The 16594-nt window shown below is 49.4% G+C and overlaps 2 protein-coding genes across 3 annotated transcripts in view; one reads left to right on the top strand and one right to left on the bottom strand.

Moving 5' to 3' along the window:
• CTC1 (CST telomere replication complex component 1) overlaps positions 1 to 16594 on the top strand; it is a 23731-nt gene that overhangs the window by 5011 nt on the left and 2126 nt on the right. The window contains exons 2-22 of one of the 2 annotated variants that reach the window (XM_023193146.3): positions 391 to 554; positions 5983 to 6220; positions 6370 to 6581; positions 7073 to 7217; positions 8236 to 8520; positions 8619 to 8747; positions 9612 to 9844; positions 9971 to 10148; positions 10242 to 10442; positions 12178 to 12304; positions 12735 to 12849; positions 12984 to 13308; positions 13396 to 13485; positions 13740 to 13933; positions 14535 to 14623; positions 14718 to 14892; positions 15214 to 15291; positions 15747 to 15891; positions 15987 to 16051; positions 16300 to 16465; positions 16564 to 16594. The exon at positions 16564 to 16594 is cut by the window's right edge and continues 96 nt beyond it. In XM_023193146.3, the coding sequence (XP_023048914.2) occupies positions 391 to 554; positions 5983 to 6220; positions 6370 to 6581; positions 7073 to 7217; positions 8236 to 8520; positions 8619 to 8747; positions 9612 to 9844; positions 9971 to 10148; positions 10242 to 10442; positions 12178 to 12304; positions 12735 to 12849; positions 12984 to 13308; positions 13396 to 13485; positions 13740 to 13933; positions 14535 to 14623; positions 14718 to 14892; positions 15214 to 15291; positions 15747 to 15891; positions 15987 to 16051; positions 16300 to 16465; positions 16564 to 16594 (3385 nt within the window). Of the gene's footprint in view, positions 1 to 390; positions 555 to 5982; positions 6221 to 6369; positions 6582 to 7072; positions 7218 to 8235; positions 8521 to 8618; positions 8748 to 9611; positions 9845 to 9970; positions 10149 to 10241; positions 10443 to 12177; positions 12305 to 12734; positions 12850 to 12983; positions 13309 to 13395; positions 13486 to 13739; positions 13934 to 14534; positions 14624 to 14717; positions 14893 to 15213; positions 15292 to 15746; positions 15892 to 15986; positions 16052 to 16299; positions 16466 to 16563 lie in introns of those variants that run through there. The other variant, XM_023193148.3, reaches the window with a different exon arrangement.
• LOC111527024 (cytochrome c oxidase subunit 6B1) lies at positions 2099 to 2525 on the bottom strand. The gene has a single exon (XM_026456294.2). The coding sequence runs from the start codon at positions 2494 to 2496 to the stop codon at positions 2233 to 2235; it is 264 nt and encodes an 87-aa protein (XP_026312079.1). The 5' UTR covers positions 2497 to 2525; the 3' UTR covers positions 2099 to 2232.

Here is a 16594-nt window from a genome sequence, read left to right as displayed (position 1 = left end):
TTTTTTTTTTTTTTTTTTTGAGATGGAGTTTCGCTCTTGTTGCCCAGGATGGAGTGCAATGGCTCAATCTTGGCTCACCACAACCTCTGCCTCCCGGGTTCAAGCAATTCTCCTGTCTCAGCCTCCCAAGTAGCTGGGATTACAGGTGTGCACCACCACCCCCGGCTAATTTTGTGTTTTTAGTAGAGACAGGGTTTCACCATGTTGGTCAGTCTGGTCTTGAACTCCCAACCTCAGGTGATCTGCCTGCTTCAGCCTCCCAAAGTGCTGGGATTACAGGCGTGAGCCACTGCACCCGACCTGGATATTTTTTCCTAGTCTTTTATTCTTCCCAAGTTTCCTTGGCGGGCCGGATAGTCAAGATGATTTAACTAAATTCACTTTCCTCAGGAGCAAGCCTGGCTTGAGGATGCCCAGGTCTTCATCCAAAAGACCCTGTGTCCAGCTGTCAAGCAGCCTAATGTCCAGTTGACTCCATTGGTAATTGATTGTGTGAAGACTGTCTGGTTGTCCCAGGGAAGGAATCAAGGTTCTACACTGCCCCTCAGCTATAGGTAAGGAGAGGTGGCGGTTGTGGGGGCTGGACAGGGGCCGGTACTGAATTCATGATTGAAAAGTAAGGTTCTGTAGTTAGAAAAAGGGCAAGTGAGAGAGTGAGCAGAGGACAAGGTAGTCTAAACATACCCCTTCTGCAGAGCTTTTCTGTTCTAACACTATCAAGCTTTCCTTTTCCTGAAGTTCTCCCGAATTGGCTTAAGATTAAAGAAAAGGAGAAGAAGAGGAGAAGAAAGAAGGAAAATTTGGAGAAAGAGCTCTCGTAGTGTGGAAAGAGGCTAGTGTTATCTTTATTTTGTGTATGAGGAAACAAAGATACAGAAAGCTGTTTGACATTACCAAATGCAGACCATTGTGTTTAAGATGTGAGTTTTAGGGCTTCCGAGGGTGTGTGTGTGTGTGTATGTATGTGTATATATATGTATATGTGTGTGTATATATGTATATATACACATTTTTTTTCTACACTACCATTTCCAAAAGTGTTCTAGGCAATGTTAGTAAAGCACAATAAAAGGGGTTCATAGCTAAGTAAGTGTGAGAGAAATTGAATATGACAAAACTTCGCTGGGAGAGTCATAGGGTTTATTAACGTATTAGAGGTTATGACAAGTCCTGCAAAAGAAGCCTATTTATCGCCTCATAGAAATCACTATCGGCCAGGCACAGTGGCTCACACCTGTAATCCCAACACTTTGGGAGGCCGAGGCGGTTGGATCACCTGAGGTCAGCAGTTCGAGACCAGCCTGGCCAACATGGTGGAACACCTTCTCTACTAAAAAAAAATACAAAAATTAGCCGGGCGTGGTGGTGGTCGCCTGTGAAATCCCCAGCTACTCGGGAGGCTGAGGCAGGAGAATCGCTTGAACCCGGGAGGCAGAGGTTGCAGTGAGCCGAGATCACACCATTGCACTGCAGCTGAGCGACAAGAGTGAAACTCTATATAAAAAAAAAAAAAAATCACTATCTTGTAGATGGGATATATTATTCCAATAAATATTTTAATATTTTTACTACACATGCATCTATGCTTAAGCAATATAATGTAGAGTTTTGCACACACGTAGACCTTAAATAAATGGTACCATACCCTATTTAAATACCCTCTGCAATTTGTTTTTCTTTTTTTTTTTTTTTTGAGACAGGGTCTCGCTCTGTCCCCCAGGCTCTAGTGCAGTGGTGCAAACATGGCTCACAGCCTTTACCTCCTGGACTCAAGCAGTTCTCCTGCCTCAGCCTTCCACATAACTAGGACCACAGGTGCATGCCACACTGGTCTTGAACCCCTAGGCTCAAGCAGTCCTCCTACTGTGGCCTCCCAAGGTATTATAGGCATGAGCCACTGTGCCTGGCCTGCTTTTTTTTCTTTTTTTTTTTTTAAGACGGAGTCTCATTCTGTTGCCGAGGCTGGAGTGCAGTGGCATGATCTCAGCCCACTGCAACCTCTGCCTCCTGGGTTCCATTGATCATCCTGCCTCTTGAGTAGCTGGAACTATGCGCCACCACACCAGCTAATTTTTGTTTGTTTGTTTGTTTGTTTTTCACTTTTCCAATGAGTTTTTATTACTTAGGTAAGAGATGATTTAGGATCCCGCGGTGGGAGTCACTGGATACTAGGTCCCCCTTCACCATCCTGGGAGAAGGGTGGAGGACAGAGGAGAGGGAGGTGCAGCCAGTTCAGATCTTCCCGGGAAACGTGCCTTCAGCCCGTTGGTCATCCCAGTCTATGACCCAGGATGTGGGGCAGAGGGACTGGTACACACACTGGTACCATTTGCACACAGAGATGTCGCCTCCTTTAGCGGTCATTGCCTTCTGACAGCGGTGGAAGTCCAGGTAGTTCTGCCAGCAGTTCCTGGTCTGGTTCTGGCTGGGGAAGCGGCTGTCAAAAGGGGCAGTCTTGTAGTTCTTGATTTTGGTCTCAATGTCTTCTTCTGCCATGGTGGTGAATCCTAAAGGCACCCCAGATGCAACTTAATTTTTGTATTTTTTAGTAGAGACAGGATTTCACCACATTGACCATGCTGGTCTCGAATTCCTGACCTAAGGTGGTCCGCCATCTTGGTCTTCCAGAGTGCTGGGATTATAGGTGTGAACCATTGCACCCAGCCCCTACTTGCTTTTTGTGCTTAACATTATACTTCTTCTTTTGTTTGTGGTCGTTTGTTTGTTTTTTGTTTTTTGAGATGGAGTCTCGCTCTCTCACCCAGGCTGGAGTGCAATGGCATCATCTCGGCTCACTGCAAGTTCCACCTCCCAGGTTCAAGTGATTCTTCTGTCTCAGCCTTCCAAGAAGCTGGGATTACAGATGCCTGTCATCACACCTGGCTAATTTTTGTATTTTTGCAGAGATGGGGTTTCGCCATGTTGGCCAGGCTGGTCTCAAACTACTGACCTCAGGTGATCTGCCCACCTCAGCCTCCCAAAGTGCTGGTATTACAGGCATGATCCACCGTCCCCGGCCGATAGTGTATATGCATATCTTAAGCCTGTGTTTACTTTGGTTAAAAATTATTTTTATTTATTTTTGCCTATTTGGTAGGTATTAAATGATATTTTTGTTTTGTTAATTCCAAAGTAATTTTTTTTTTTTTTTGAGACGGAGTTTCGCTCTTGTGGCCCAGGCTGGAGTGCAGTGTCACGATCTCTGCTCACTGCAACATCTGCCTCCCAGATTCAAGCAATTCTCCTGCCTCAGCCTTCCAAGTAGCTGGGATTACAGGCGCTTGCCACCATGCCTGGCTAATTTTGTATTTTTGGTAGAGATGGGGTTTCACCATGTTGGCCAGGCTAGTCTGAAACTCCTAACCTCAGGTGATCCTCCCTCCTCGGCCTCCCAGAGTGCTGGGATTACAGGCATGAGCCACTGTGCTTGGCCTAATTCCAAAGTAATTTCTGAGGGTACTTGTACACTGTTTATTTTTTTTCCTTTTTATCATTTTATTTCACTGGACTGTTTTTCCTTTCTTTTCCTATAATTCTTGTCTATGTCCATAACACTTACGATTACTTTTTTTGACTGGGTGCGGTGGCTCACACCTGTAATCCTTGCACTTTGGGAGACTGAGACAGGCGGATCACGAGGTCAGGAGTTCGAGACCAGCCTGGCCAGCATGGTGAAACCTCGTCTCTACTAAAAATACAAAAAATTAGCCAGGCATGGTGGTGGGCGCCTGTAATCCCAGCTTATTGGGAGGCTAAGGCAGGAGAATTGCTTGAACCCGGGAGATGGAGGTTGCAGTGAGCTGAGATCACGCCATTGCACTCCAGCCTGGGCGACACGGCGAGACTCTGTCTCAAAAAAAAAAAAAAAAGAGGCAGTTCTCTCTGGTTGCCTTTTCTTGGGCCTTCAGATAAGTAGGAAAACACAGAGAAAGAACATGGACTTTTGAATGAGACACGCCTGGCCTTGCCACCCATGCCTCTGTGTACTGAGCCTCTGACTTTCCCCATTGATGATGTTTACAGAGTTTTGGGGAGAAGGAAATTCTCTATTGAGCCTGACCAGACTCAGTATAGTATAGTGTGCATAGCAGGGGCCAACATGTGTTAGTTTCTGTCTTTGCCCTGTGTCTTCTCCAAAGCCATTAGGGAAAGAGACCAGATGCAGAAGGGGAGTGGCCTTCTAGAACAGCATTCTCTCTCCCTTTTTTTTTTTTTTTTTTATCTTGAAAGGGGGTCGCGCTCTGTCGCGCGGGCTGGAGTGCAGTGGCCGGATCTCAGCTCACTGCAAGCTCCGCCTCCCGGGTTCACGCCATTCTCCTGCCTCAGCCTCCCGAGTAGCTGGGACTACAGGCGCCCGCCACCTCGCCCGGCTAGATTTTTGTATTTTTTAGTAGAGACGGGGTTTCACCATGTTAGCCAGGATGGTCTCGATCTCCTGACCTCGTGATCCGCCCGTCTCGGCCTCCCAAAGTGCTGGGATTACAGGCTTGAGCCACCGCGCCCGGCCTTTTTTTTGTTTTTGAGACAGAGTCTCGCTCTGTCACCCAGGCTGGCTCACTGCAAGCTCCGCCGCCTTCCGGGTTCACGCCATTCTCCTGCCTCAGCCTCCCTAGAAGCGGGGACTACAGGCGCCCGCCACCACGCTCGGCTAATTTTTTTGTATTTTTAGTAGAGACGGGGTTTCACCGTGTTCGCCAGGATGGTCTCGATCTCCTGACCTCATGATCTGCCCGCCTCGGCCTCCCAAAGTGCTGGGATTACAGGCATGAGCCACCACGCCTGGCCCATTCTCTCTCTTTGATACTCATTTGTGCATAATATTCTTGAGTCCAACAGGGAGGATTAATTGTGATATTTTATAACTCAATCCTTTTCATTTCCACTGAAAAAAAGTCATGGCGGCTGGGCACGGTGGCTTATGCCTGTAATCCCAGCACTTTGGGAGGCTGAGGCAGATGGATCACCTGAGGTCAGGAGTTCAAGACCAGCCTGGCCAACGTGGTGAAACCCCGTCTGGAGAGAGTTCAAGATTTCGGTCTTGATTTCCCTCCAGCCTGGGCGAAAGGAAGAGACTAAAAAAAAAAAAAAAAAAAAAAAAAAAAAAATCAGGAGAATACAAGCAAGTGAGAATAATGGTATTACAGAAAGGTGAATTTATCACAACTTGATAATTTAACTATTATTTGTATCACATCCAACACCCACATCTCAGCCTCAGCTTCCCCCCTAGTCTCTAGGACTGTGCTGTTCTAGACTAGAAAGGAACTTGGCTGGCGTCATTGTAGTTGGACCCTTAGATGCCTAAGTGGTCCCATTAAGTTCTCTCTGGAGCTAAGAGCTAAGATGCTTTCAAGAGAATTACCTTTGTTATTTACAAAGTGTTCTCCCCACACATTCATTTTTCAGGCCGCTCGTGCATTCCTATTTCATTTCTCTGAGTCCTCTCCCTGGCACCATCTTGTTGAAGATACTGTTCAGCACAGAATTGGATCCCATCCTTATTTTCTTTTTCCTTTTTTTTTTGAGACAGAGTCTCACTCTGTTGCCCAAGCTGGAGTGCAATGGCGTGATCTCAGCTCACTGCAACCTCCATCTCCTGGGTTCAAGCAATTCTCCTGCCTCAGCATCCCAAGAAGCTGGGGTTACAGGTGCCCACCACCATGCCCAGCTAATTTTTTGTATTTTTAGTATAGATGGGGTTTCACTATGTTGGCCAGGCTGGTCTCAAACTCCTGACCTCAGGTGATCCACCCGCCTCGGCCTCTCCAAGTGCTAGGATTACAGGTGCAAGCCACTGCGCCCACCCGCATCCTTATTTTCTTAGGCCTTTAGCCCTAGGTTTTACCCCTTTAATCAAACTCACCTCTTAGTCCATGTTCCCCTGCAACCTTTCCTTGGGCTCTTGAGGGTTTGTCAGGGTTGAGGTTTACCTACTAGGCTTGGACCTGTCTTTGCAGGAACTCTGTTCCCTTCACTCTACAGCTTCGTCTCAGTGCAGGACCTCAAGACTCACCAGCATCTCCCATGCTGTAGCCATCTGTCCTGGAGCAGTACTGCATACCAGGCCTGGGCCCAAGAGGCTGGACCAAATGGAAACCCCCTGCCCCGAGAGCAGCTGTTGCTTTTAGGGACACTAACAGACCTACGGGGGGACTTGGAACAAGAGTGCAGGAACGGAAGCCTCTATGTGAGAGATAACACTGGCGTCCTGAGCTGTGAGGTGAGTGGAAGGTGGAGGTCAGATGCCTCAGATCCTGACAAGAATGGTGTCCAAGGATCAAGACAATTAAGTCTCTGAGGAAACAGACGGGGAGGTGGGTGGATAGGGTGCTAAGGTCCTGATTAACCCTTGCTCTTGGTCTTTTTTAGCTCATCGACCTGGACCTTTCTTGGTTGGGCCATCTTTTTCTGTTCCCCCATTGGAGTTACCTCCCTCCTGCCAGGTGGAATTCCTCAGGGGAGGGGCACTTGGAGCTGTGGGATGCCCCTGTGCCAGTGTTTCCTTTGACCGTCAGTCCTGGCCCGCTCACTCCTATCCCTGTCCTCTACCCAGAAAGTGCTTCTCGCCTGCTCAGGCTCAGGTAATTTCCCCCTCTAGGCATGGCGGGGGCACTGTGAAATTGGAGGCTGATGGTGGGTCAGTGGAGGGAGAGAAAGAAGGGCATTGATGGTAATATAGATGGAATGTTCCAAATCAAGGGAATGATGGGCTTTGAATGTTAAGAAGGTAAAGAGAAGGGTTTTTCAAGGGATCTGTGCCTTATCTAATGGGGGCAAGAGAATTTTGAAGGTTTTTAGCATACCTAGCTTTGGGCTGTGGACATTTTGTATCACTACCAGGTTATTCTTTACTGTGGAAGGGACAGCATTTATAGGAAAAAAGAAGAGAAATAAAGATGACTGCTTCTTTTTTTTTTTTTCTTTTTGAGACGGAGTTTCACTCTTGCTGCCCAGGCTGGAGTTCAATGGCGTGATCTCAGCTCACTGCAACCTCTGCCTTCCAGGTTCAAGTGATTCTCTTCCCTCAGCCTCCTGAGTAGCTGGGATTACAGGGCTTTTTCTTCCTTCTTAGAAACAAGCTGAGAGGTGTGCAGCGAAACCTGGCTGGGAATCTGGTTCGATTGAGTGCTCTGGTGAAAAGTAAGCAGAAAGCTTACTTCATCCTGTCTCTTGGTAGATCAGACCCAGCTGACACCCACGTGTCTGTCATCGTGCAGGTGAGGATTGGGGTCATTTCAGCCATGGAAGTGGGGGAGGGTGTTAGAACTTTCAATAGGAAAGATAACATCATAGGAGAAGCCATGTAGGAAAGGAGGACAGTTGGGGAAAGCTGTTTTCTGGAATAGCACTGTTGGGAGAAGATTCCAGGAGATGTTTGTGCATAGAGGAAATAGACTTTCCGCTTTGCAATTCACTTAAGCACACAGCTTTTAGATTGTATGTGACCTTTTAAAAAACTGCCACACTCACTTGTGGAAGATGACCAAAGAAATCATTCATCTTAATACCATTGAGACATTGAATACAGGCATTAAAAAAAAACAACAACTTGGTACTTACTGTTGACTCTTTTTGCATCAACTGGTACAATTTTATTTTCATAATGTCAGCTTTTAGACTCAGGTGCTTGTTTATTAGCTGGGGATATTTTGTGATTCTGAGGTTTGGGGTATGATCGATCCTTTTACCCAGGTACTGAGCATAGTACCCAAGGTAGAAATTGTAAATCATTAATTTTTATTCTAACTGTTGTTTTATGACATATAAGTATCTGAATAATGTTTCTTTTCCTTTTTATAAAAAATTTAAAAATACGTGTATTTTGTAGAAATAGGGTCTCGGTATGTTGGAGAAGAACAGTTTATCATACTTCCCTTGATATCAGTCCCAATACTGGATGCATATCTACTCAATACATATGGATTACATGAATGAATGTTGTTTGTGTGTTATGGGGTGGGATAGGGCACACTTTTCTCAATGGAATATTTATGTATTTTGAAGGAAGTTTTAGGGATTGTTTGTATGTTGGGGAAGTGGTTAGGAAATATTTGGCATCTCCTGTGAGAGAGGAGAGACGCTAAGATTTAATTGGCAGACATAAGGAAGATAGAGAAGTGAGGAGAGACTCACAGTGGGCAGGTCTCTGAGTTCAAATCGTGAGGGAAAGGGACTCTGTCAGAGCGGCAGTGTTGGGGTCTCTTGGGCCACATTGCCTGTCTCTGCACAAGCCAGGTCCCTGCCCAGCTGGTGTGGCACAGAGCCCTTCAGCCTGGTACAGCCTATGTGCTGACAGAACTGCGAGTGTCCAAGATCCGTGGTCAGCGCCACCATGTTTGGATGACCAGTCAGTCCTCCCATTTGTTGCTGCTGAAACCAGAACATGTGCAGGAGCTGGAACTGGAGCTGGAAGGACCCCTCTTAGAGGCTGATCCCAAGCCACTCCCCATGCCCAGCGTTTCCAAGGATGAGAACGATCCAAAAGGTCTTGTCCGGTATTCTAGACTCCTGTCCTATTCGGTGAGCACAGGGAGAGATCCTAGAGCTTGAGGGGCCGGAAATGTGGGTCTTCAAAGAGGAAGAAAATAGCGGTCAACTGGACCTTGGCCTGTTTGCAGGGAGCAGTCACTGGCGTGTTGAATGAGCCCGCTGGCCTCTATGAGCTGGATGGGCAGCTGGGACTCTGCCTTGCCTACCAGCAGTTCCGTGGCCTCAGGCGGGTGATGCGACCAGGAGTGTGTCTGCAGGTATGTGAGATCAGGGCTGATAATGAAAAGAGACCTCTGCAGCTTCTCTTACCTTCATGGGCTCCTTTTCTTTTTTTTTTTTTTTTTTTTTTGAGACGGAGTCTCGCTCTGTCACCCAGGCTGGAGTGCAGTGGCGTGATCTCGGCTCACTGCAAGCTCCGCCTCCCGGGTTTACGCCATTCTCCTGCCTCAGCCTCCCGAGTAGCTGGGACTACAGGCGCCCACCATCTCGCCCGGCTAGTTTTTTTGTATGTTTTAGTAGAGACGGGGTTTCACTGTGTAGACCAGGATGGTCTCGATCTCCTGACCTCGTGATCCGCCCGTCTCGGCCTCCCAAAATGCTGGGATTACAGGCTTGAGCCACCGCGCCCGGCCCATGGGCTCCTTTTCTGCAGCAGGGTGGTTATATAGAAATACAGAAATAAAAAGTATGTGTTGGGGGTCACTTTTGTTAAGGATAACTTGGACAGAAGTTTACATCAAAAAGGAGTAGAGTCTTGGGCACTGTGAGGGAGTTGTGGCCAGAGCATCTCCTTTAGCGAAGGGCCTTTCACCTGGAGGAAGAGATGGCTGAAGCACAGGTGCGGGGCCGGGATGATCTCAGGCGACCTGGTGAGAAGCCTCAGCCATGTCTGTTCCTCCTGGAGCCACCCAGCCCACAACAAGACTGAGTGGAGCTCATGGGAGATGAAGGCTGACCGCAGTGGGAGTGGGTTGTAATAGAAAGCAAGGCCAGCCCATGTGGGAGAAATTGTTTTCCTTCTTCCTGGAACCCAGGCAGTGGCAAAGTGCGGTGAACTTTGCCTGGGTTCATTGAGTTGGGGGCTTCATCTCTACTTTTTCATTTTCTCTGCTTTCCCCCAGCTCCAGGATGTTCACCTGCTCCAGTCAGTGGGTGGGGGCACAAGAAGGCCAGTGCTCGCCCCCTGCCTCCGTGGTGCCGTTCTGCTTCAAAGCTTCTCTCGTCAGAAGCCTGGGACTCACTCATCCCGTCAAGCCTACGGGGCCTCCCTGTATGAGCAGTTGGTGTGGGAACGTCAGTTAGGACTTCCCCTCTACCTGTGGGCTACCAAGGCCCTGGAGGAGCTGGCCTGCAAGTGAGGAGGCTGAGGGCCCAGGGCGGGGAGGCAGTGGGAGTGGCACACTTCCTTGGCAAGGAGAGCAGGATTCTTGAAGAGACAGGCTCTTCAGGGGAAGTGACTGCGCTGCTTTTCCTGGCCAAGGCTGTGTCCCCATGTGCTGAGACACCACCAGTTCCTGCAGCATTCCTCTCCTGGGAGCCCCGGCCTGGGACTGCAACTCCTGGCTCCTACCCTGGATCTTCTAGCTCCGCCAGGCAGCCCTGTTCGGAATCCACACAGTGAGATCCTTGAAGAGCCACATCACTGTCCCCTCCGGAAAGTATGAAGATGTGGGGGAAGGATGGTGGCAGAACACCGGAGGACACCTGGGGCCCATGGGACACACTCCCGATTTCTCTTCCCTCCTTGACAGTACACTCGGCTGCAGACTCCCTCCTCCTTCCCCACTCTGGCCACCCTGAAAGAGGAAGGACAGCATAAGGCCTGGGCCTCCTTTGACCCTAAGGCCCTTCTGCCCCTCCCGGAGGCCTCCCACCTGTCCAGCTGCCAACTCAATCGCCGCCTGGCTTGGTCCTGGCTCTGTGTGCTGCCCTCTGCCTTCCACCCAGCCCAGGTAAGGGGGACCCTTGGAGGACTCAGGGGACTTCCTTTGTTTGTTTTTTTTTTTTTTTAGAAATGGAGTCTCGCTCTGTCGCGCAGGCTGGAGTTCAGTGGCCGGATCTCAGCTCACTGCAAGCTCCGCCTTCCGGGTTTACGCCATTCTCCTGCCTCGGCCTCCCGAGTAGCTGAGACTACAGGCACCCACCACCACGCCCGGCTAGTTTTTTTGTATTTTTTTAGTAGAGACGGGGTTTCACCATGTTCGCCAGGATGGTCTCTATCTCCTGACCTCGTGATCCGCCCGTCTCGGCCTCCCAAAGTGCTGGGATTACAGGCTTGAGCCACCGCGCCCGGCCACTTCCTTTTCTTGTCATCCTTATTGCCTCGACCCTAGCCTCGGTTACTGTCATTTTTTTGTCATTTTGACTACACTAGCCTTCTAAGCAGACCACTTCATCTGTTGTTGGCCCCTCCAGTTCATTCTCTCTGCAGCAACTAGAAAGGGGGGATATGCCAGGCACAGTGGCTCATGGCTGTAATCCCAACACTTTGGGAGGCTAAGGCATGAGGATCACTGGAGCCCAGGAGTTTGAGACTAGCCTGGGTAGAGACCTTGTTGCCACAAAAATTTTGTTTTAATTAGGTGTGGTGGCATGTGCCTATGGTCCCAGCTACTCAGGAGGCTGAGGTAGGACTGCTTGAGCCTGAGAGATCAAGGATATAGTGAGCCAAGATCACACCACTGCACTGTAACCTGGGCAATAGAGCAAGACTCAGGAAAAGAAAAAGGAAGTTGAAAAAAAGTGAAACTTGTATTACAGAACTCTCTTGTTTAAATCCTTTTTTTCGAGACAGGATCTTGCTCTGTAGCCCAGGCTAGAGTGCATTGGCACCATCATGGCTCATTGCAGCCTCGACCTCCCAGGTTCAAGTGATCCTCCCACCTCAGCCTCCCAAGTAGCTGAGACTACAGGCATTCACCACCATCCCTGGCTAATTTTCTTTTTTTATATTTTTGGAACAGAGTCTTGCTCTGTCACCCAGGCTAGAGTGCAGTGGCTCTATCTTGGCTCACTGCAACCTTGCCTCCTGGGCTCAAGCAGTCCTCCCACCTCAGCCTCCTGAGTAGCTGGGACTATGGGCATCCATCACCACGTCCAGCTAAGTTTTGTGTTTTTATAGAGATGGGATTTTGCCATGTTTCCCAGGCTGGTCTTGAATTCTTGGACTTGAGTGATCTGCCTGCCTCAGCCTCCCAAAGTGCTGGGATTACAGGCATGAGCCACTGTACCCAGCCTGGCTTAATTTTTACATTTTTTGATTTTTAGAGATGGGGTCTCTCTATGTTGCCAGGCTGATTTCCTCCTCCTGAGCTCAAATGATCCTTCTGCCTTGGCCTCCCAAAGTGCTAGGATTACAGGCGTGAGCCACTGCACCCAGCTTAAATTCTTTGCATGCCTCTCCCAGTGCATATAAAATAAAATCAAACGTCTCATTGTGTCCTATGAGATCCCGCATGGCCTCTTACCTGTAACCTCTATTTGTACCCTTTCTCTTCTACAAAATGTGCGAATGCATGTGTGTTTTTTTGTCTGTCTTCCTTACTTGAATGTAAGTTCTTTGGAATCAGAGACATGCCTTTTTTGTTCACTTTGTGGCTTTACCATGTAATACAGCATCTGGCAAATAGTAGATGCTCAGTATTTGCTGAATAAACATTTGGTAACTCAACCTTCATCTTCTTGCAGGTTTTATTTGGGGTTCTGGTAGCTTCATCTCATAAAGGTTGTCTGCAACTTCGGGACCAAAGTGGCTCCCTGCCCTGCCTGCTCCTGGCCAAGCACTCTCAACCCCTCAGTGACCCACGGCTGATAGGTTTGGAGTTCAGATGTGGAAAGAAGATGGTGGTGGGGTGGTGGTTCTCACAGCCAGGGGATCCTGGGAGGAAGAGTCTGCTGGGATTTACTAGAGATGCTGAAGTGACACAGGTCAATCAACAACTTCTGGGAGACGGGTATGGCAGGCTGAGAGCAGGAGCAAGAGGACCCCTAGCCAGAATTTCCAGCACGCCTTTCTCCACCATAGCTTCTAACACGTACTCCAGGATTACAACTGTGTCTCTTACATTCTTAGTTTGGAGAGAAGGCGTCACCCCTCTAAGGTGGGGGTCAGGTGTGGGCTTTCATGTCATGTTAGGGCAGCAGCTCTGGCCTGGGACGGGCAGTGAGACTGGTAGGATGGTCTGCCTTGCAACCCACCCCACAGGTCTCCTTTCTTGTCAAGATAGAAAACTTTCTTCCTCTAGGCTGCCTGGTGAGGGCAGAGAGGTTTCAGTTGATCATAGAGAGGGACGTGAGAAGCAGCTTCCCTTCCTGGAAGGAGCTGAGCATGCCAGGCTTCATCCAGAAGCAGCAGGCCAGGTTGGCTGCTTGGGGTCATGGTTGTCCTGAGTCTGGGGGGGAAGGAAGGGCCTGGTGAAAGGAGTGGGACTCTGGGGACCAAAATACCCAATGCCTGCATCACTAAGAAATCTATTCCTTGTCTCTCCCAACAGAGTCTATGTCCAGTTCTTTCTGGCTGATGCCCTGATCCTGCCTGTGCCCAGACCCTCCCTTCATTCAGCAACACCCTCAATACCTCAGACAGATCCCACCAGCCTGGAGGGACCCCACCTAGGACAGAGCCGACTTTTCCTGCTCTGCCACAAGGAGGCCCTCATGAAGCGGAATTTTTGTGTCTCTCCAGGAGCAAGTCCAGAGGTGCCCAAGCCCACCCTCAGTTTCTGTGTGTTGGGGAGCTGGCTTGGGGGCACCCAGAGGAAGGAGGGGACTGAATGGGGGCTGCCCGAGCCCCAGGGAAATGACGACAAGGATCAGAAGGTAAACTGGGACTCCAGGGACCCAAGACCTGACCTGTGCCCTGAGTCTCTGGCTGGGACCCCAGCACTTTGCTCTCCATCCTCACAGGTTCACCTCATTTTCTTTGGCGCTTCAGTCCGCTGGTTTGAGTTCCTGCACCCGGGGCAAGTGTACCGACTCGTAGCTCCTGGCCCCCCCGTGAGTGCCCTACTTCATCATTCCTTTCCCCAGAAAGCTTTTTTGGGGTTGGGGTCTAAAGAGGGCATGCCAGTGCCTGGTCACACTAGGCCTTCTGGAAGAAGGCTGGACTTAGATATACCAGAAAGCCTGTGTGTGTTGACACACTTCCTTCTCCACGTTCCAGAAAGAACAAAATTGGGTCAGAATATTTTGTGAACCTCCCACTGGACTAGCACACACTCACAGACAGTCGTCTTCCCATTTCTGTGCAGACACCAATGTTGTTTGAGAAGGATGGTTCATCCTGCATATCTCGGCGTCCTCTGGAGTTGGCTGGCTGTGCATCCTGCCTCACTGTCCAGGACAACTGGACTCTGGAGCTTGAAAGCTCCCAGGACATCCAAGATGTGCTGGATGCGAACAAGGCATTGCCTGAATCCTCACTGACCGACCTGCTCAGTGACAAGTAAATGTCCACCAAGCCCCTCTGGTTAATTTGGCCACTTTTTCTTCTCACAAGCTAGCTGGGTTTGGTGAAGACTTCATTTTCTTTTGCAGTAGGTATTTCTTTTGTTATTTTTTTTTAAGACAGAGTCTTGCTCTGTTGCCTAGGCCAGAGTGCAATGGCCTGATCTCAGCTCACTGAAACCTCTACTTCCCCTGTTCAAAGGATTCTCCCACTTCAGCCTCCCAAGTAGCTGGGATTATAGGGGTGCATGCCACCACGCCCAGCTAATTTTTTTGTATTTTTAGTAGAGACAGGGTTTCGCCATGTTGGCCAGGCTGGTCTCGAGCTCCCACCTCAGTCTCTCAAGTGCTGGGATTTAGGGGCGTGAGCCACCTTATGCGGGTTTCGAATGATCTGCCACAACCCTCTTTTTCCCATAGGCCGTGTTTCTCTTAGTGTGCAGTGTGGCAGAGCTCAGGGTTTTTCAGGACTTTATATATGAAATTCTAGCAGATACTTTAGTTCCATTTTCTGCCTTGGATCTGACTTGGATCTGCCTTGGATCTCACTCTGTGCTTTCTTATGCCTCCATTCACAGTGTATTTCCCTGACCTTCCAGTTTCACAGATTCCTTGGTGTCTTTCTCCGCTGAGATTTTGTCACGGACACTGTGTGAACCCCTTGTGGCCTCTCTCTGGATGAAGCTGGGTAATGAACCTTCCTTTGTGGGGAAAGTATGAAATAGAGTGATGGTCCTTTGTGGACTTCACAGATCCCACCAACACCCACCTTCCTTCTGTAGGGAACACGGGGGCCATGAGAAGGTGTGTGAAGCTAACCGTCGCTCTTGAGACTGCTGACTGTGAATTCCCCCCTCACCTGGATGTATATATCGAAGACCCCCACTTGCCTCCCTCACTAGGACTCCTTCCAGGAGCCCGGGTCCACTTTAGCCAGCTGGAGAAAAGGGTTTCCAGGTGAGGATGTGTAGTGTCACCTGCCTCCTCTTGCTACTGATGTAGCTCTCTGGAATGTCCATCCCTGCTTAACTTTGCTGCAGCGACCCCTTCTCTTTCATACAGCTTTCCATATATCAGTCTGCCATTTGTGCCCAGTACCCTCATGAGGTATTGCAGTCTGGTCGTCCTCCTAGTCTTCCCCTAGCTTTGGTAGGGCCATAGCCAGGGTATGTCCCTCAGGGGGAGTGGCCAATCTGTGGTGCTTGATCTCTGAGTCCCAGCTTCTACTCCAATTTGCCTTGTCTTCCTGGTCACTCACTATTCCTCTTCCACTTGCAGATCTCACAATGTTTATTGTTGTTTTCGGTCATCCACTTACGTGCAGGTCCTGAGTTTTCCCCCTGAGACCACCATCAGGTCAGTGCCCAGACCCCAACCCCTAAACTTCCTGGCTTCACATCTGCATCTCCCACATGTCCCTGGTTCTGAAGATTTTGCCATCACTACTGTTTTCTCCAATCCCAACAATATGTGTTGAGTCAGAGGAGCTCCTCTACCCCAAATAAAAAATGCTCTGTGCCTATCATTGTACCCAGAATCATTTAGTGTTCTAGGCTTTTGAAGGCTTTTCAGTCTAACATGCAAATGTTTCTTGGCTAACATCATGGTGTTCAAACCTGAAAAATAGCCAATGACCATCAGAGATCAGGAATTAAAATGGGGGCAGGGGATGGGGCTTCTAGGAGCACATGGAACCCGCTGCTGTCCCCATCGTGATGCCCTGTATGTCCTTCTAGACCCACCCTGCTTTCAGAACCCCTTTGCCTGTTCTGTTTCTTGACCCCTGTGTCTGTGTCTCTGTATTTATTTAGCGTTCCCCTGCCCTACATCTACCTGGCTGAACTTCTGCAGGGTGGTCAGTCCCCATTCCAGGCCACTACCTCTTGCCATATCGTCTCCGTCTTCAGCCTTCAGCTCTTCTGGGTGTGTGCTTATTGTACCAGCATCTGCCCCCAGGTAAGGGAGGGAAGGAACAGGCTGAACTGGGTATGGAGTGCCAGAGGGATGTGATGGGACCAAGAGGACTTTTCCAACCACTGTCTTCATCTCAGGGAAAGTGCAGTCGCCTGGGCCCCACGTGCCCTACACAGACATCTGTAAGCCAGGCCACCATCAGGTGAGAGCACAAGGCAGGCACCCATTGTGCCATTTTCTTACTAGACCACTTTGTCTATCTGCAATTTCTACACTAGCATAATTCCTGGCTCATGAGAATTGCTGAATATTTTTTGAACGAATGAATGAGGGTAAGCTCCTAAATCTTTGAGCCAAAGACTGCAAACAGTGGGGAGGGAGGTATGTTGGGTCCGGGGTGTTGGCAAACTGGGTTGCTGTAGGCGTTTGTACTTTGTCCTGCTCCCATAGGCTCCTGGTGGAGGACGGGACTGCCGAAGCCGTGGTGACCTGTAGGAATCACCATGTAGCAGCAGCACTAGGGCTGTGTCCTAGAGAGTGGGCCTCCCTCCTGGAGTTCGTCCGAGTGCCGGGCAGAGTGGGCTTGCAGTTTGCAGGGCCTGGAGCCCAACTTGAGGTGTGATGTGGCTGGGAGGGAGGGACTCAGTATACCCAGATTCCTGGGCTTTTGGCAGAGGATTTAGGAGCTAGTTAACCTTGACCTTCTTTTTCTAGTCCTCAGCCAGGGTGGACGAGCCTATGACCA

The sequence above is a fragment of the Piliocolobus tephrosceles genome, chromosome 16 (assembly GCF_002776525.5).
Source record: "Piliocolobus tephrosceles isolate RC106 chromosome 16, ASM277652v3, whole genome shotgun sequence".
NCBI classification, from domain to species: Eukaryota; Metazoa; Chordata; class Mammalia; order Primates; family Cercopithecidae; genus Piliocolobus; species Piliocolobus tephrosceles.
Note: the sequence above shows the minus strand (reverse complement) of the source record. Positions and strands in the feature narration are given on the sequence as shown.

Bases quoted from the DNA above. Each gene is read 5' to 3' on its own strand.
- LOC111527024 (XM_026456294.2), bottom strand. From the start codon at position 2,496: ATGGCAGAAGAAGACATTGAGACCAAAATCAAGAACTACAAGACTGCC.